The sequence below is a fragment of the Cucurbita pepo genome, chromosome 6 (genome assembly GCF_057944985.1).
Source record: "Cucurbita pepo subsp. pepo isolate OVF chromosome 6, ASM5794498v1, whole genome shotgun sequence".
Taxonomy (NCBI): Eukaryota; Viridiplantae; Streptophyta; class Magnoliopsida; order Cucurbitales; family Cucurbitaceae; genus Cucurbita; species Cucurbita pepo.
In genome coordinates this window covers 16749914-16771287 of record NC_141803.1, presented here as the reverse complement: position 1 = coordinate 16771287, position 21374 = coordinate 16749914, and the positions used below count along the sequence as shown (strand labels likewise).

General features: G+C 35.7%; 1 protein-coding gene across 1 annotated transcript; it reads left to right on the top strand.

The window, feature by feature from the left end:
- Nucleotides 1-4842: 4842 nt before the first annotated feature.
- On the top strand, nucleotides 4843-15663 carry LOC111796802 (uncharacterized). The gene is made up of 3 exons (XM_087124494.1): nucleotides 4843-5478; nucleotides 6052-6639; nucleotides 15286-15663. The coding sequence occupies exons 1-3, from the start codon at nucleotides 4843-4845 to the stop codon at nucleotides 15661-15663; spliced, it is 1602 nt and encodes a 533-aa protein (XP_086980620.1).
- Nucleotides 15664-21374: the final 5711 nt, after the last annotated feature.

The window sequence follows — 21374 nt, the reverse complement described above, 5'->3', positions numbered from 1 at the left end:
GATTATTACACTAGACTAAGCACTTTAGGATCGTTGCGACATTAAGAGGGTCTTGACCTTATGACTCCAAAACTAAAGAAAGAGTCGAGGAGTCAGAATAGAGTAACTTGGAGGCAACAACTCGTGTTAAGCAACCTAGATGGCCTAAGAATCCAATAAACCTCTTCAACTCCTAGACATGACCAATACATATTTTAAAACCGTGAGGCTGACAACGATACATAACAGGCCAAAGTGTATAATATATGTTAGCAGTGATTTGTAGATAATACAAAAAAAAAAAAAAAAAAAAAAAAAAAAGTCAAGATGGCCGAGTTGGTCTCCGAAGGGGCATGAGTTTGAATCCCATTCTTGACATTATATTCTTTATTGTGAGATTATGCAATAATTGGAGAAGTATAATGGTCGTTTTAAAATGTGAGGCTTTAATATGTAACGAGCAATGTAGTGGTGGGCAATCTGTAAAGTTGAGGAGTCATGGGATTAAGAATCAATCTTGTATCAACTAATTTTGTTTATACATTTACAAGTTATTCAATTTTTAAACCTCCTCTTCTGTAGTAGAGCAAAGTTTCCATCCTCAAACCTGTGAGTTATGGGCCCACCATAGTTTCACTGCGCAACTCTAATCTATGAGAAAAAAGGATGACTTATTGTGATTTGTGCTCCAGGTTCATTTATGGATATTATCTTCGAGTTGAGCTTGTTTGCTTGTATTGTGCATGATACAGTATGTGTTAGCTCCAAGTGTTTGACAATCTAGCGTGTTTATCTATACAAAGCTAAGGTATAAGAGTTAGGTTGGTTATACGATGACTTAGGTCAAGATGCGTACACTAGACTAAGCACCTTAGGATCGTGGTGACATTAAGAGGGTCTAGACCCTATTACTCCAAGACTAAAGAAATAGTCGAGTAGTTAGAATAGAGTAATCTGGAGCCAAAAGCTCGTGTTAAGCAACATAATTGGCCTAGGAATCCAATAAACCTCTTCAACTCCTTGACATGACTAAGACACATTTTAAAACCGTGAGGCCGACGAGGATGCATAACAAACCAAAGTGGATAATATATGCTACCAGTGGTTTGTAGCTGTTACAAAAAGAATAGTCAAGATGATTGAGTTGATCTATTTATTAGCTTATAAATTAGGTATTAAAAACTTTTATTATGATATAAACAAATTGAATTCAAATTGTGCAGATTGTACCATATTTATTGTCTGTACAGGGAACAAACACTACAAAAAAAAAAAAAAAAAACTTGTGCTACATCAAATGCCAAATAAAATTGAAGAACCATGTTATGATGGGTTATCGACGTCACCACTGCCCAAAAACTTAACGAAAAGTTCGTTGAAGACGAAACTTGAATACAAAGGTGATTGGTTTCAAGAAGTGCAAGGTATAATGATGTTGGTGGCAACGATTATTGCAACAGTGGCTTTTCAAGGTGCAATCAACCCTCCCGGTGGTGTGTGGCAAGAAGATATTCCTTACAACTCCAATAGCACTATTCATCGTTCGTTTCACAGTAGCAATACTTTGAAAACTTTCATGGCAGGAACTGCAGTAAGGCCTACCCAGCTTCATACCAAGAAAACTATTACACTACTTACTTGATTACGAATTCTGTCTCATTCTTTGCATCAATATGTGTGATTATGTTAATTATAGGTCGATTGTCTTTGAAAATAAGATTTGTGTATGGTTATTAACAGTAACCATGTGCATTGCCATTGCATCCTTATCACATAGTTATTTATTGGGAGTTTGGCTGCTAAATGCCTCATTTAGGAATTCTTATGCTTCAAAAGTAATATTTCTAACCGCATGGCACACCTTCTTAGCGATGCTGGGAGTGGTTTGTCTTTGTTGTATTGTAATTCCTTTCCTTACTTTTGTGGCAAAGCTTCTCGTTTAGTCCGTAAAAAAGTCAAATCTTTGACTTTGAGAGAGATGCAATGGCTTCAACCACAACTCAGATAAAGATTGAAGGCTACACAAAAACAAAGTTATGTTGCATATTTCATCTTGTATTTTGGATATGGATTATTTGTGGGGTGTGTGTATTCACAATAAGGAAAACATATTTTGTGTATGTTATTTTATTTAAATTTTTGTGGAGTAAAATAACGAGAAGTGTTGAGAACAAGCAAACGTTGAAAGAAAATACCCAAAGTGACAAAATATCCAACCGTTTTGTGTTCCCTTTGTTCATTTTCTAAAGCTCTTAAAAAAAAAAGTGGCTCTTGCCCACATGTTGGTAGGGTTTAAATAAAAAAAATTAAAAAAAAGAAAAGAGTACCGACCTTATAATATGTTAGAAAACTTGGAAAAAAAGGTAAACCATAGAAATTATGCATGATATTAGAAGTCACGATCTGATTTTTTAGACGTCGAATAATATATCTTGACAAAAAAGACAGACCTCAAGCATTTGATATTCAAGCTGGTCTGATTTTCAACTTCAGCTTACCACATCTTTAAAGTGGCAAACACATCTGACTTGTGTTTCAGGAAATAAACCCATACCTTCCTGGTTAAATTATCGATGAAGGTGAGTAGAACTTTGATTCACCGAGTGATGAAACTGGAGATGGTCCCCAAATGTCTGTATAGACCATTTTGAATCGTACTTTCTTTGGTTCTCTAACAGCCTTTGTGAAGCTAACTCGTTTTTGTTTGCCCATAACGAAGCTCTCATAAAGACCCGTATGAACAAATTTTAGGTCTTCTAAAACTTCTTTCACAGTCAGCATCTTCATTTCTTTGACACTCATATGTCTAAATCTATTATGTCATAGACTTGAGTTGAAAGCACTTTCAACAACAGCAGTCATGTTTATACATCCTGCAGTGGTGTATAGGGTTCCAGATTTTGTGTAACGTGCTACCACCATGACACCCTTCACCTTCCATGAGCTGTTTCCAAACTTAGCTGCATAACCTGTGCTATCCAACTGACCAATAGAGATCATATTCTTTTTGAGCCCAGGAATATATCTGACATCCTTTAATGCCCACTAATTTTCTACCGGAGTTTGTATGCTTTCATCCCATTTTTCTTCAATCACCAAATCTTTGTTGTCGACAAGATACACCTTCTCAAAATTTCAAGAATTGAAATTTCGAAACAACTCTTTATTTGGAGATGAATTAAAAGATGCTCCTGAATCCAAAATTTAGGATTCAATCGGACTGTTCACGCTGAGGATTATAATATCCCCAATATCTTCTGCTGAATTTATAGAATTATTATCATTCTTGGATTTGTGATTCTGCTTCCTCTTTAGTCTTGTACAATCTGTCCGAAAGTGATCTTTTTCTCCAAAACTCCAACACGTCACGTTTGGTCTGTTTGGAAAATTTTCAAGGTTCTTTAATTTTGATCCACCTTTGTTTGGGCCCTTTGATCTACTTCTTTCCCTTTGGTCAATGCTGAGTGCACTATGAGAAGAATCCTCAATTTTTTGTTTGCGTACGTTGTGAACTACATCTCAGATTTCATCAAACTTCAGTTTCTCAGATCCTCAGGAACTGTTGGTCGGATAACAACAGTATCCCATGACTCGGGTAAAGTTGACATCAAAATCAGTGTTTCAATTTCATCCTCAATATTAATTTCCACATAACTCAATTGACTTACAATCATGTTGTACTCATTTATATGATCAGCAACAGATTCACCTTCAGACATTTGTAGATTGAACAATCTCCGCATCAAATACACCATGTTCATAGCCAACGGTTTTTCATACATATTCGACATCGTCTTCAACAGATCTAACATTGTCTTCTCCTTAATGATGTTGAACGTCATGTTTCTGGATAGCGTCAACTAGATCAACCCTAGGGCCTAACGATCCTAGAGCTTTCATTGCTCCGTGGTCATGGTATCTGGCTTCACCCCCAACAAGAGTTCGTTAAAATCTTTTTGGTACAGATAATCTTCAATTTGCATCTTCCGGAAACTAAAATTGGATCCATCAAACTTCTCAATTGCAATCTTTGAACTTTCCATCTCTCAAACCGTGGTGAATCTCACCTAGCTCTGATACCAGTTGTTAGGATTGCACAACAACGAACACTCTCGATCAAGATGAACCCAAAAAAAATAGGAGAGAGAAAATGCATGAAGAAATATTGGCTAAAGAATTTGTATTGATGACTTTAGATATGCACTACCCAAGAGTTATAATATGGTTTTAGTTTACTATATAACATTAACTCATATAACACCTATTAGATATAAATATTTACTATATAACATCACTTTCCTTTTTAATTGCAACGAAAAGGTTGACTGAAAACTATTTTGAAATAAATATAAGGATAAAAATGAGACGGTTCTATCTCTAAATCTAACAAGCGTGTGGTATAATTTAACTTAATCAAACCACGAGAGTTATTATCCTTATCGATGAGAAACGGTAACATCCCAATAAAATTATTATCCTTATCCATGAGAAACGGTAACATCCCAATAACTTAATCAAACCACGAGAGTTATTAAATAATGATATATACTTCTATCCATGATTCAACAAATAAGCTTCCTTCCGTTTGCTTCCCATCCACTTAAACTAGGATGGTGACACTTTGGTGTCACTCTCGAGTGAAAGTATAAATAATGATTTTTTTCTTCTTGGAATTGAGGGCAATAATTAGACTATTTTTTAAATTCAAAAGGTCAACTTATTTATAGTTGAGAGCCTCAACATCTATTAAAAATAAATAAATAAATAATCAACAAAATCATATAAATAAAATATAGTATTTTTAATGTTGGCTTATAAATTCTATGTGAAAACCCCAATCGGAAGTAAGTTAGAGAAACAATAATGGAGGCAAATGGAGAAAAGAACGAACTTAGATTAGCCATTTCCTCTTTTGAAGAAAGTAAAAGAAAGCTCTATGAAGCTTCAAAGATTGGGTCCATTCAAAGCTTGAAGACACTAATTCGAGGTGACCCAAATATCATACAAAGAGTTCTAATCTCCTCTTCCAACGCTGAGAGTCCATTGCATGTCTTAGTTTTGCATCACCACCTTGAATTCACTCGATTTCTTTTGAATCTCGTGCCTGAACTTGCGGGAGAAGTTGATGACCTGCAAAGGACACCTCTACACTTGGCTTCAGAAAATGGAACGGTTGAGATTGTTCAAGCTTTGCTGGAGAAGAACACAAGCACTTGCATGGTACGTGATTTGAATGGGTTGATTCCTCTCCATCATGCAGTGATCAATGGAAGAATTGATATCATGCAACGGTTGATCATTGCGAGGCCAAGATCTCCTTGGATTAAGCTTCACAATGGTCAAACTGTTCTTCATTTATGCATAAAATACAACCACTTGGAAGCTCTTAAGTTTTTTATCACAATGATTAAAGATCCCCAAGACTATGGATTCCTCAACCAAGGCGATGAGAATGAAAATACCATTTTGGATTTTTCTATGATGTTAAGACGAATTGAGGTATGTTCTTATAATTGAATTGGTTGGTTGAAGAAAAACTAAGTTCTTATTTGATTATTTTATGAAACTGAAAATTATTATCGAGAGTTTACATAGGTATCAAATAGGTCTCTCTCCTAACAATTCTCATCTCAAACAAAGTACAGTATAGAGCCTCCCTTAAGGCCTATAAAGGCCTCAAACTACCTCCCGTTAATTAAGGTTCGATTCCTTCTCTAGAGTCCTCGAACAAACTACACCATTTGTTCTCAACACTTGAGTTACTTTTGACTACACCTTCGAGGGTAACTTCTTTGTTCGACATTTGAGGATTCTATTGACATGGCTAGGTTAAGGTCATGACTCTGATACCATGTTAGGAATCAAGGATCTCCACAATTGTATGATATTGTCCACTTTGAGCATAGGCTCTCGTGGCTTTGCTTTGGGCTTCCCCCAAAGGCCTCATACCAACGGAGATGTATTCCTTAATCATAAAAGCATGATTCTTCCCTAAATTAGCCCATGTGGGACTCCCTCCCAACAATCCTCAATACTATCATGATATAAACAAATTGAATTTAAATTGTGCAGATAGTACAATATTTATTGTCTTTTCCGGGAATAAAAACTGGAACAAATACGGCAAAGAACTGTGCTACCTCAAATGAGAAGGAATCACCAAGTAGAACTCAAGAACAATGCGATAAAAAGCTATCGATATCACTTACATTCAGAAAGTTTATAAGAAGTTTATGGATGAAGAACCTTGAATACAAAGGTGATTGGTTTCAAGATGTGCAAGGCACAATGATGCTGGTTGCAACGGTGATTGCAACAGTGGCTTTTCAAGGTGCAATCAACCCTCCCGGCGGTGTTTGGCAAGAAGACATTCCTTTCAACTCCAATGGCACTATTCATCGTTTGTTTCATAGTAGCAATACTTTGAAAACTTTTATAGCAGGAACTGCCGTAATGGCCTACCCAACTTCAGACCAAGGAAATTCATACACTGGTTACTTGGTTACAAATTCTATCTCATTCTTTGCATCAATATGTGTGATTATGTTCATCATAGGTCGATTGCCTTTGAAAAATAGGATTTGTGCATGGATGTTAACGGTAACCATGTGCATTGCCATTGCCTCCTTATCACAAAGCTACTTGATGGGAGTTTGGATGGTAAATGTCTCATATAGAAAGTCTGATTCTTTAAAAATTGCATGGTACATTTCGCTTGCAACGGTGGGAGCGGTTTTTCTTTGTTGTATTATAATTCCCTTCCTTCTTTTGGTGGTGAAGCTTCTCGTTTGGGCAGTAAAAAGGTCAAAACTTTGACTTTGAGAGGGTTAAAAGGTTAAAAATTTTGGATATGGATTATTTGTGGTGGTTTGTGTATTCACAATTGGGAAAATCCATTGTGTATGTTATCTTATTCAAATGTTTGTGTTCTAAAAAAAATAGCCCAAAGTGTTGAGAGAAAGAAAATATATTGAAGTGAATGAAATATCCAACCGTTTTGTGTTTCCTTAGTTGTACATTGTGTCACGCTCTGGCTCGTGCAATAATTAACTCTCTCCTCTTTTGTTTTAAAATTTTAAATTGTGGAATTTTATTGAGAGTTATAGGGACGAAGTTTAAGATGAGGTCAAGGAACAAAATGTTTAGAAAAATCACAAGAACTCAAGATAAATATGTAAGGACCCTAGATTTCAGCTGCATAAAGTTGCTACTATCATCTTAATCTAAGTTCATAGGCAGAATATAACTCTTAAAATATGATCATTTAAACCATAAACTTTCACTATAAACATACTTTATCGTTGAAACATTGCTATGGTTTTAGATGTTCAAAAAGTAATTCAGAAGTAAAATTGAAAATGATAATGAAATAAATTTAAAACATGAAATGCATAACAAAGGATTAGAGTATCCCTAATATCTTCAGCTAAATTCTCAAAATTATTATCCTCTTCGGATTTGTCATTTATGTTTCTTTGATTTTTTATTGGATACTAGTTGTTAGAATCAACCACTTGCATACTCGATCTAGATGAATACCACGAAAAAGGAGAAAATGAAAAGAGAAATATATGTGGCAAAATTGATATGGTAACTCCACGACCGCGAGAAGTTTATATTGATGACTTTTAATATGATCAATTACAGAGAGTACAAAAAATACAATAACTACAATTTAAGAACAATACCAAAAAACAATATATATGATTTAGTTTACTATATGTGAAGTTATTTACTCTACAGACTTATTTAGTTATTTACCGGAAAGATCACAAAAAAAAAAAAAAAAAAATTACTCGGTTGCCAGAAAAGGCAGGAGAATTTTAGCGAGGCGTCGGAATTCTTGCACCCTCCTTGTACACGCTTTCCCCTGACGCCCACGACACGTCAAAACCTTCACACACTCCTCACATATCAACCTACAAGAGCGAAAAGAGTGAAAATAGAGAGGAAGGAAAGAATGGCTACCTGCATATGTGTCACCTCCCACTAGCGACACGTGTTGCTTCTACAATCAATGGCTCCTTCAACTTACGCAACTAAGTTGATTCAGCTCCTTCAACTTACGCAACTAAGTTTGATTCAGCTCGGCTTCGGCGGTTCTGACTACTCAGATTGTGGGTTCTTGGCTCGATACAGGGGTTTTCATCAAATTCCACTGTCTCGAACCATCCCAAAGCTAAAATTTATATTGTTCAAGGCAATAAGAAATTTGAGTTATTAACGAAACGAGATGAACTTTCTAATAGGAAACAACTACCGGTGATACTTGGAGCAACCAAGATTGGTTTTTGTTCAAAAGTCCTGTTAATAGGGCGGATTAGTGTGAAAACCCTTCAACGAACTACCTATAGTAGTTTGCTAATCCCAAAAAAAATCGTTTGGTCACTAAAGTGGGGACTCTCCAATCCTGGATAGTATTAATCTTATCGCTATCCATTTTGATTTCTCAACACTTGATGACGTGCCCAAGGAAGGTGTTGCATGTTCGTGCAAAGTCACATATCTCCTTCTTGACTTATAGCTGATTTTTTTTCGTAACTTATCAAATACTAGCTTCATGGATTGAGGTAAACATTTATAAACTTATTTTTTTTTTTTTTTTATCGAAAACATAGATTCCCAAACTCATATTGATGTTTAATTTTTAATTAAACTGGTTGCAATTAATATGATTAAACAAGAGAAAGATGTCACGTAGCTTAAGGTAACAACTCCACATCTATCTCGAGTAAGATTGGTTGGTTGGTTGAGAATTCTTGTGATGAAATCCATTTTTTTTTAAATTAATTAATTAATTAACTAGCTAACTACCACCATTATTTAATATTTATTTTTAATTCTAAATTTCAAACCATGGTTTAATTCTAAACATTTCCTCTCCTATATAAAGAATAGATGTAAGAGACTTTGAAAAGATCATAAAAATGAAAAATCAACTAGAAATAATTTTTGTAAACATTATTCTATCAATTTTGAGTACTATATGGGTTAGGTATAATTAATATTAAAAATCATATTATAAATTAATCTTCCAAATCACGTTTTGCATGCAACTATATTTTTAGAACTATGTTCATATTCGTTACATAATCAATTGAATTGTAATTAATATTAATATGTTCTACTTTCGAATATTTAAAATCTAGACTAGACTTTGAAAGGTCTAAGAAAATAAGAAATTCAATGAGAGAATCTTTCGTAGCATTATTTTATCCATTTTGTATAGAACATTGAATATGTATTATTAATATTAAAGGTCATGTTATTTTGACTTTCAATCTATGCGTATCACGGTCTTGCTTGTCCAAGGCATGTTGCCTATGACCGCATGCCCGTTACACACTGAAACCCTTGCCTTGTACTACTTTACCGCTATCTTTTACTGCTTTCATGTTGTATTATTTCCTTCTTGTTTCTTTAAGAGTATGACATTTTGGCGAAATTATGGCTACTCGTGGTAAACATGAAATGCCTCAAAATGTCTATAGGGGATATGACTAGTTGTAAAATTCTGCATACCTAAAAAGTTATATACTGTTTAAACGGTTGTTGTCTTTTTGCTTGCATGCTATATAACACTACTCTCAATATCTCTCTCTCATTCTTGCTTTCAAAACTATTTTTCCAAAACCTCTCTTTCCCGTTTTCTAAAATCTTATTTTTAAATCAGGACCCGAGGCTTGAATATACATTGCCCAACTGTAGGCAAGGTGATCCGAAGTTGGCTTGATTCACTCAGTGTTGAGAATGAGTGCCGCACAATCACCAAATCTGTTACCAAGAAAAGGCGATTGTGACACGTTGCGTGGAAGTGGCTTTTTTAGATTTATTTTCTTTTTATTAGTTAATCCTTTATAAATGTAAAAACATATAATTTAAACTTCTTAATAACTAAAATGAATATCATTTAACTAAAAAATGAAAAGAAAAAAAAAAAAAACTTATATATTTGAACAATTGTGAGGGTGAAGATCATATAATCTAACTATGTAGATTGTATCCATGTCTAATAAATAGTATTATTATGTGAGATCTCATGTCGATTGGAAACCTTTTTATAAGGTGTGAAGACCTCTTTCTAGCAGACACATCTTAATACCATGAGACTAACCGCTATACCTAATGTGCTAAAATAGACAATATCTAATGGTAGTGGGTTTGAGCTACTATAAATGGTATCAAAGCTAGACACCGACGGTGTGCCAACGGACAATATCGGCTGCCAGTCATACTATTTTTTTAAGGGTTTGAGGAGGCCCCGGTCTAATCACATGCAAAAACAAAAGGAAAAAAAAAAAAAAAAAAAAGAGAGAGAGAAAGAGAAAAGGAAAAAGGGAAAGGAAGAGAAAAAGAAAAAGGAAAGGAAGAGAGGGCTAGGGTTGAGGAAGAAGAAGAAAAAAGGGAAACGCTCCAATTACGCGAGAGGAGGCTGACTTGATTAGAGTCCTTCACAATAAACTCAAAGTAGGCAGAGGGCTACATTTGGGGTGGTAAACTTGTTCGATTTCGCCAAGAACCTAGAAAGAACAAATATGAGTTCTATAGGTTTATATGTCTAAGTTCTTTTCAAAATTCGTGTGCATATTAAGGAAATTATCTCTGTCATTTTAGTATGTCCATCTTGAAGTAATTTCGCACACTTTTTGTGAAGGAATTTGAAGTCCAATCACGTTGAAATTAGGAGTTTTGGGACACCTCCCAGAACGGTAAGAAAGTTGATTTTAGGCAACTTTGATCTTGAATAACTTTGCATATATTTGATTAAAAATTTCAAGAAAAATATCTTCAGGTAGATGGAATATAACTCTAGAACTTCTGGAAGAAATCAAATATTGATAGATTTTTTAGGAAAAGATATAAAAATATAAAAAAGTTAGAAAACTCATCGAAATCATGATTGTGCAGGCGAAACAAGGTAGGACGTGTGTTGCTCAATACATGGAGAGTCCTGGCTGGCACACAAGTCGACACGTAGTACATTGCAGGTGGAGCAATGCAGCTGGATGCAGAGGTGATGCATGGCAAGCCAACCTATACCGCATAACTGACTCGCTTGATCGACCCTTGTGTCAACCGAGGAAAAACCAAGGAAAATTCATTTGCTGCAGGATTCAATCGCTCACTGTCTGATTCGAGCCTACCAATTAGCCGCTAACACGAGGCGTCCTCGAGGCACATCTTCTCTGCCCCTGCAGGCATGTAACACCCGCGTGAGGCGCGTGAGTTGCTTGTACAATGTCATTTTTATCTGTTCAACCTCTGTTCGATTGATTTTTGTCTCAAATTTGATACTAATCCTAATTGAATTGTAGCCAAGTAATACATGTAGGAATTTTTAGACTTAAGACTTGCTAGCATGCAACTTATCTTAACATAGGTGGTTAGAATATGCATCTTCATCATTTAAATTAGCAAATCTAAATAGGCGTGCATGGTTGGGAAGAAAAATTACATAAATGCCCTTTTATGAGAATGCATGTCTATTAAATGCTTTCAGGTGCACTAGAATGAGGGAATATGCATCTTCATCATTTAAATTAGCAAATCTAAATAGGTGTGCATGTTTGTGAAGAAAAATTACATAAATACCCTTTATGAGAATGCATGTCTATTAAATGCTTTCAGGTGCACTAGAATGAGGGATTGAAAATTTGGGATATGTGCTCGAGGTGTTGGAGCATGTTTGAGCTATAGGATTAAATTGTATTGTAAATGTATGTATGAATTACCTATGCTTACTTGATCGATAAGATTATCCCCCTAGTAAACGACATGGACGTTTAGATCATAATTTCTATGCACTAGGTGATCAATAGAGTTGTAGAGCCTAGACGTGCATGAATCAGAGTCAGTAGAGCAGTAGAATAAGAGTGGTTATGCAACATCTTAGGTCAATACATTTTCAGTACACTGACCACCGTAGGATCGTGAGTGGCAATTAGAGACCTAGGTGTACCTCAAGATTTGGCTTAGCCATGAGATGCTAACTTCGAACGACTTGAAAATGTTTGTTGTGACCTAATCCACCTAGACGTCCTAGGACCTAATGTAACCACTGGGCACCAAGATGAACTACGAGAACACATAAGGCTGACTGTAACACGAATGGAACTATTTGGAGAGTCACTATGTGTAGAATATAACATGCCCTGATAACCTGAAGACTCACTATTAGTTGTCGAGCATAACCAGCCTTGATAGGGGACGAGGTACTACGTGAGTAGATGATATAAGGAGCTACTACTGTATGTATGATAACCCACCTGAGAGAGGACAAGGGACTACAGAAGTGGGTGACATGAGAAATTGCTATTGTATGTGCGATAACCCACCTAGAGAGGGACGGGAGACTATATAAGTAGATAACATGAGAAATCACTATCGTGTGTATGATAACCCACCTTGAGAGTGGATGAGGGACTACATAGGTAGTTGATTGATGATATATTATTGTGTGTAAAACAACCTGCCTGAGAGTAGACGAGATACTACATAGTAGTATATTGAGGAGCTACCTACTATTGTGTGTGAAGGAAACTTACTCTAAGAGGAGACAAGGGACTACACAAATAGATTAGCTCATGGTAGACACCACTGTGGTGTGATGTAACATTCAGGGAATGCCTGAACGCAAACTTCATAGAACCCTACGACAAGCCTGTGGATATATATTAAGTTAAGGATCCGATGAGAGCTTACAGGTAGACTGCTTACTAAGTGTTTTATACTCACCCATTTTCTACTTTCTCTTTTAGGTACCAATCAAGGTGGAGAGGTGCTAGAGAGTTGCACTATCATAGAGGGATATCGACTCGTGGCGTCAATGTTATTTTGTATTTCTTTTGGGTTGTCATTTGTATTGGTTTTCTTGCACCGGTTCCCTATTTGTAATAACTAGAACAATATCTATTGTTTCATATTAAGTTGCGCACAATTTTACATTTAATTGTTTGTTTTTATTTTATTCATTTTCATTTTCTTCTTTTCGTCGCGATCCGATTTCTCGAAGCCTAACAAATTAGGTCATGTTAGCCTCAAAGATCCAAAAAAATTTCTTACTTGTCGCAAATCCCATTCGAGTTATTTTACACCACAAACATTTAAATAAGATAACATACCTAAAATATGTTTTCCTTATAGTGAATACACACACCACCACAAATAATCCATGTCCAAAATATAAGATAAAACAAACAACGTAACCTATTTTTTGTATAGCCATTGATCTTTATTTAAGTTGTGATTGAAGTGATCGGATCTCTCTAAATGCCACAAAGCCAAAGATACAACCTTTTTAGTGCCCACACTAGAAGCTTCACCACCAAAAGAATGACGTGAATAACAATACAACAAAGAGAAACCACTCCCACCATTGCTAACAAAATGTACCATGCTATTGTAAACGTTAATTCTAAAGCATACGAATTCCTAAATGAGGCATTTACAAGCCAAACTTTGAGTATGTAACTATGTGATAAGGAGGCAATAGCAACACACATACCGATGCAAAGGGTGATTTAGCAATGATATGTGATCTGTGCTCTAAGGTGATTTAGCAGCGAGTTTTATCTATCAATATTAAAGTCTTGTCTTCTCCTGTCTTCTCCATTAGATCTAGGTTTCAGTCCTAGGACCTGGGTTATGGGCCCACCATGACACCACTCTAATTTGTTAGAAAAAAGGATGAGCTATTGTAATCTATGCTCCAGGGTGATTTATAGATATTATTTTCCCGTTGAGCGGCGGATAAATAGGTCTTCTCTATTAAAGCCAGGTTTTATCTTTCTTCTCTATGGGTTATGGGCCCACCAGGCTTCCGCTACGACACTCTGATTTGTTAGAAAAGAGGATGAGCTATTGTAATCTATGCTCTAGGGTGATTTATGATATTATCATCCCATTGAACTTGTTTGCTTGTATTGTGCATGATAAAGTATGTATTAGCTCCAGGTGTTTGATAGTGTGTTCAACCTATCTAGCGTGTTTATCTACACGGAGCTAGGATGTAAGAGTTAGGTTTGTTATATAATGACTTAGGTCAAGATGTGTACACTAGACTAAGCACCTTAGGATCGTGGCGACGTTAAGAGGAAATAGACTCTATTACTCCAGGACTAAAGAAAGAGTCAAGGTGTCAAAATAGAGTAACCTAGAACCAAAAGCTCGTGTTAAGCAACCTAGCTGGCCTAGGAATCCCATAAACATCTTAAAACCGTGAAGGTGACGACGATGCATAACGAGCCAAAGTAGATTATATATGCTAGAAGTAATTTGTATATGTTACAAAAAAAAATTAGTCAAGATAACCGAGATGGTCTAAGTTTCTAGTTTCAGGTACGGTTTCGAAAAGGCTAACATATGTAACTAGCGATGGGCAGCCATTCCTAAAGATTAGGAATCATGGATTAAGAATCTTGTATGAATTAATTTTGTATGTATATTTACACGCTTTTAAAATATAAAATAAAATATAAAATAAAATATAAAATTTTGATAACCAAACTTGTAAAACTGTTTTGTCTGATGTTAAGAGGGTCTAGACTCTAGAATCTATTACTGTGAGGCATTAATTTGTATGCTCTAATAGATAATATATACTAGCATTGATTAGTATTGATTTGTATGCTCTTCAATTAATTTTAAAATCTTTCTCCTCTATCATAGTCAAGTTTCAATCTTAAGATTGGTGGGTTATGGGCCCACCACACTTCCACTGCGCCACTCTAATCGGTTAAAAAAGAGGATTAGCTATTTTGATCTGTTCTCGAGGTTTATTTATGGATATTATCTTCCTGTTGAACTTGTTTGCTTGTATTGTGCATGATACAGTATGTGTTAGCTGCAGGTGTTTGACAGTGTGTTCAACCTATCTAGCGTGTTTATCTACACATAGCTAGGGTATAAGAGTTAGGTTGGTTATATGATGACTTAGGTCAAGATGCTTACACTAGACTAAGCACCTTAGGATTGTTACGACATTAAGAGGGTCTTGACCTTATGACTCCAAAACTAAAGAAAGAGTCGAGGAGTCAAAATAGAGTAACTTGGAGCCAAAAAACCTCTTCAATTCCTAGACAGACCAAGAGGCATTTTAAAACCGTGAGGCTGACGAGGATGCATAACGAGCCAAAGTGGATAATACATACTAGCAATGGTTTGTAATTGTTACAAAAAATAGTCAAGATGGTCAAGTCGAGCTGGTCTATTTATTAGCTTACAAAATAGGTATCAAAAAGTTTTATCATGATATAAACAAATGGAATTAAAATTGTGCAAATTGTACAATATTTATTGTCTATCCAGGAAATAAAAACGGGAACAAACACTACAAAAACCTGTGCTGCATCAAATGAGAAGGGATCGCGAAACAAAATTGAAGAACCATGTTATGATGGGTTATCGACATCAACATTGCCCAAAAACTTAATTAAAAGTTCATTGAAGATGAAACTAGAATACAAAGGTGATTGGTTTCAAGAGGTGCAAGGTACAATGATGTTGGTGGCAACTATTATTGCAACGGTGGCTTTTCAAGGTGCAATCAACCCTCCCGATGGTGTTTGGCAAGAAGACATTCCTTTCAACTCCAATAGCACTATTCATCGTTTGTTTCATAGTAGCAATACTTTGAAAACTTTGACAGCAGGAACTGCAGTAATGGCCTATCTAGCTTCAGATTAAGGAAATTTTTACACTGATTACTTGGTTACATATTCTATCTCATTTTTTGCATCAATATATGTGATTATGTTCATCATAGGTCGATTGCCTTTAAAAAATAGGATTTGTGCATGGATGTTAACGGTAACCATGTCCATTGTCATTGCCTCCTTATCACAAAGCTACTTACTGGGAGTTTGGTTGGTAAATGTCTCATATAGGAAGTCTGATGCTTTAAAAATTGCATGGTACATTTCACTTGCAACGGTGGGAGCGGTTTTTCTTTGTTGTATTATAATTCCCTTCCTTCTTTTAATGGTGAAGGTAAAAAGGTCAAAACTTGTACTTTGAGAGATTTAGGTATGTTATCTTATTCAAATGACTGCGGGGTAGAAAATAACAAGAACTATTGAGAGTAAGAAAGAACGAAGAAAATACATCAAAGTGAATGAAATATCCAACCGTTTCGTGTTTCCTTGGTTGTACATTGTATCACTCTAGCCCCGATGATGATTAACTCTCTCCCTTTTTCTTTTAAAATTTTAAATTGTGGAATTTTATGGAGAGCTCTAGACGAAGTTTAAGATGAGGTAATGGAACAAAATGTTTAGAAAAATCATATTTAAGTTATCTAAGGTCGGTACTATCATCATAATCTAAACTCATATGCAGAATATAACTCTTAAAACATCATCGTTTAAACAATAAACTTTCAACAAAAACATACTTCATCGTTGAAAACACCGCTGTGGTCTTACGTGTTCAAAAAGTAATTTAGAAGTGAACTTGAAAACGATAATGAAATAAATTTAAAGCATGAAATGCATAACAAAGGATTAGAGCATCCCTAATACCTTCGACTAAATTCCCAAAATTATTATCTCCATATTTGTCATTCTGTTTCTTTGATTTTTTTATTGGATACTAGTGGTTAGAATCAACCATTTCCACACTCGATCTAGATGAATAACACCAAAAACAAGAGAGAGAAAATGCAAAGAGAAATATATGTGGCAAAATTGAGATGGGAACTCGACTACCGCTAAAAATTTATATTGATGACTTCTAATATGATCAATTACAGAGAGTACACAAAATACAATAAGTACAATTTAAGAGGAATATCAACAAGAATATATATGGTTTAGTTTAGTATATGCAAAGTTATTTACTATACATAGTTATTTATTGTATGTAGTTATTTACGGTAAAGATTACAAAAAAAAAAAAAAAAAAAAAAAAAAAAAAAAAATACTCGGTTACCAGAAAAGGCATGTCGCACCCTCCTTGTACACACTTTCTCCTAATGCCCACGACACGTCAAAACCTTCACATGCTCCTCACAGATCAACCTACAAGAGATAAAAGAGTGAAAACAGAGAGGAAGGAAAGAATGATGAGCGATAACCCTCGTAACTTCGGTGAATCCAGTGTCAAATTTCATTGTCTCGACCAACTTCTTGGCTCGATATAGGGGTTTTCATCAAATTTCACTGTCTCGACCATCCCTAAGCTAAAATTTATGTTGTTTAAGGCAATCAGAAATTTAAGTTATTAACGAAACGAGATGAACGTTCTAATAGGAAACAACTATCAGCGATACTTGGAGCAACTTCGAGGGACGAAATTCAAACGTACTCATGTTTATACAGTATTTGTTAGCTCCAGGTATTGTGCATGATATAGTATTTGTTAGCTCCAGGTATTTGACTATGTGTTCTCCCTGTAGAGCATGTTTATCTACACAGAGCTAGGGTGTTAGAGTTAGGTTGGCTAGACCATGACCAAGATCAGGATGCCTCTAGTAGCCTGAGCACGTTAGGATCGTGAGTAACGGCTAGAGGGTCTAGACCCTAGTGCTCCCAGACTAGAGATCTTCATGGATAAAATAGAGTAACCTAAAGCTAGAAGACGGAATTAAGCCTACCTAACTGGCCTAGGAATCCAATAGACCTCATCTCCTAGATGTGACCAAGATGTTTTTTTTAAAATCGTGAAGTTAATAGCAATATGTAACAGGCCCAAGCGGACAATATCTGCTAGTGGCGGACTTGAGTTGTTACAAAATAAAATAGAAAAAGACAGTCAAGATGGCCGAGTTGGTCTAAGGTGCTAGTTTCAGGTACTAGTTCGAAAGGACATGGGCCTAGTAAAGGGGAAGCTTATAATGTGATTATGTTTTAGACAAGAATCACGGGCGAGGAAAAGGGACGAATAGGTTCTAGAAAACTTGACATGATTTCGTCGTCCAATAATACAATTCCTTCAATGTGGATCACTTGGAATTCTCGAATGCTCCGTTCTTCTGACTTTTCTAACCCTGTTGGCTAGGATCAATAATAGCTTTGTTATAGATGTTCCCTTATGATGTTGCGCATCGACCTACTAATCTTACTTGACTGAATGTAGGTTGGCATTCTCCGGGCCACATGTTCGCCCTTTCGACTTAACGTGTTGGCCGCTTGGTTACTCTTTCCTATTTTATGTTCGAACTTGAAGTCGAACTCATTTAATAATTCCTGCTACCGAGCTTGCTATGACTTCAACTTCGATTAATCGAAGAAGTGGAAAATCACACTGTTGTCTGTCCTCACTACGAAGTTGGATCCCAAGATATATGGCCTCCAGAATATAAGGCAATAGACGACGACAAACATTTCTTTTTCGGAGAAAGTGTATTTCCTTTCCTCATTATTGAGCTTCTTGCTTTCATAGGCGATACGGTGGCGTTCCTCGAAAAAGACTCTCCCAAGGACAAAGTCAGATGCATCCATCAATACTTCGAAAGGCTTAGAGACGTCTGTCAAACCAAGGATAGGACCCCTCGTCATGGTTGTCTTTAGATCTTTGAAGTTCTTTTGACACTCGTTTGACCACAACCAAGATTGGTTTTTGTTCAAAAGTTCTGCTAATGGGGCGGATTATTGTGAAAACCCTTCAACGAACTACCTAGAGTAGTTTGCTAATCCCAAAAAGGATCGTTCGGTCACTAAAGTGGGGACTCCCCAATCCTGGATAGCATTAATCTTATCGCTATTCATTTTGATTTCTCAACGCTTAATGACATGCCCAAGGAAACTGATGCATGTTCGTGGGAAGTCACATATCTCCTTCTTGAATTATAGCTGATTTTTTTCGTAACTTTTCAAATACTAGCTTCATGGATTGAGGTAAACAGATAGATTATATTTTTTTATACACTTGATTTTTTTTTTATCGAAAACATAGATTCCGAAACTCATATTGATGTTTAATTTTTAATTAAACTCTATGTAATTGCAGATAATTAATATGATCAAACAAGAGAAAGATGTCACGTAGCTTAAGGTGATAACTCCACATCTATCTCGAGTAAGATTGGTTGGTTGGTTGAGAATTATTGTGATGAAATCCATTTTTTTAAAAATTAATTAATTAACTAACTAACTACAACCATTGTTTAATATTTATTTTTAATTCTAAATTTCAAACCATGGTTTAATTCTAAACATTTCCTCTCCCATATAAAGAATAGATGTAAGAGACTTTGAAAAGATCATGAAAATGAAAAATCAACGACAAATAATTTTTCTAAACATTATTCTATCAATTTTGAGTATTATATGGGTTATGTATAATTAATATTAAAAATCATATTATAAATTAATCTTCCAAATCACGTTTTGCATGCAATTATATTTTTAGAATTATGTTCATATTCGTTACATAATCAATTGAATTATAATTAGTATGTTCTACTTTCGAATATTTAAAATCTAGACTAAACTTTGAAAAAGTCTAAGAAAATAAGAAATTCAACGAGAGAATCTTTCGTAGCATTATTTTATCCATTTTGTGTAGAACATTGATTATGTGTTATTAATATTAAAGGTCATGTTATAAATTAGACTTTCAATCTACGCGTTGTGTCACGGTTTTGCTTGTCCAAGGCATGTTGCCTATGACCGCATGACCGTTACACACCGAAACTCTTGCCTTGTACTACTTTACCGCTATCTTTTACTGGTTTCATGTTGTATTATTTCCTTCTTGTTTCTTTAAGAGTATGACGTTTTGGCGAAATCATGTCTACTCGTGGTAAACATGAAATGCCTCAAAATGTACTATAGCTGAATATGACTAGTTGTAAAATTCTGCATATCTGAAAAGTTATATACGGGTTAAACCGTTCTTGTTTTTTTGCTTACATGCTATATAATACTACTTTCAATCTCTCTCTCTCATTCTTGCTTTCAAATCATATATATGATCATTACACTAAGTCAAGGTGGCGATGCAGAACCGAGACCTGCAATGGAGTCTCGATGTTGTAAGAAGAGATTATAACTCTTTGAATGATATTCGGGTCACTCAAAGTAACTCAAAGTAGGCTTGACCCACTGAGTGCTGAGAGTGGGTGCCGCACAATCGCCAAGCTGCCTAGAAACTGCGATTGTGACACTAGCAGTGATTTCTAGCTATAGCTATTGTTATGAAAAAACAAATCAAGATGGCCGAGTTGGTCTAAGGTTCCAGTTTCAAGTACGGGTTTGAAAGGGCATGGGTTTGAATCCCATTCTTGACATGACATTCTCTATTGTGAGATTCGGGAGCTTTGGGGTCATGGATTAAGAATCTTGTATCAATTTTTGTGAGATTCGGGAGCGTTGGGTGCGATAAAGCTTTAGGGTCATGGATTAAGAATCTTGTATCAATCTTGTATTCTCCTCTATCAAAGCCAGGTTACGATCTTGGGACCTATGGATTATGGGCCCACCATGCTTCTGTGCCACTTTGATTTGTTAGAAAAGAGGATGAGCTATACTCGAGGTTGATTTATGGATATTATCTTCCCATTGAGCTTGTTTGCATGTATTGTGCATGATACAGTATGTGTTAGGTTTGAGCTTCTTTGCATGTATTGTGCATGATACAGTATGTGTTCTCTCTATCTAGCGTGTAAGAGTTAGGTTGGTCCTAAGATGCTTACACTAGACTAAGCACCTTAGGATTGTGGCGACATTAAGAGGAAATAGACCCTATTACTCCAGGACTGAAGAAATAGTCGAAGACTCAAAATAGAGTAACTTGAAACTAGAAGCTCGTGTTAAGTATTGGTCCAAAAGGACATGGGTTTGAATCCCATTCTTGACATGATATTTTTTATTGTGAGATTCGACATTAATTGGGGAGGTATAATGGTCAACGTTTTAAAATGTGAGGCATGCATACGTAACGAGAAATGTAGCCGTCGGCAGTGATCTGTAAAGCTTAGGAGTCATGGATTAAGAATCTCGTATCAATTAATTTTGTGTGTATATTTACAGGCTCTTCATATATAAAATTTTAATAACCAACTTGTAAAATTGTTGTCTATCAATTTTGAAGTCTTTCTTCTCTATCAAAGTCAGGTTACGATCTAGGGAACTGTGGGATATGGGCCCACCATGCTTCCGCTGTGCCAATCTGATTTGTTAAAAAAGAAGATCTATTTTGATCTTGCTACAGGTTAGTTTATGATGTTATCTACTCATTGAGCTTGTTTGCTTGTATTGTGCATGATACAGTATGTGTTACTCCAGGTGTTTGACAGGGAGTTCACTCTATCTAGCATGTTTATCTACACATTGCTAAGGTGTAAGAGTTAGTTATACGATGACTTAGGTCAAGATGCGTACACTAGACCAAGCACTTTGTCAAGATGCGTACACTAGACCAAGCACTTTAAGATCGTGGCGAAGTTAAGTCGGTCT

Bases quoted from the DNA above. Each gene is read 5' to 3' on its own strand.
- LOC111796802 (XM_087124494.1), top strand. From the start codon at position 4,843: ATGGAGGCAAATGGAGAAAAGAACGAACTTAGATTAGCCATTTCCTCT. The intron at 5,479-6,051 runs GTATGTTCTTAT...TAAATTGTGCAG, and splicing joins TGATGTTAAGACGAATTGAG to ATAGTACAATATTTATTGTC. The intron at 6,640-15,285 runs GTAAATGTCTCA...TTGTCTATCCAG, and splicing joins ACTTGATGGGAGTTTGGATG to GAAATAAAAACGGGAACAAA.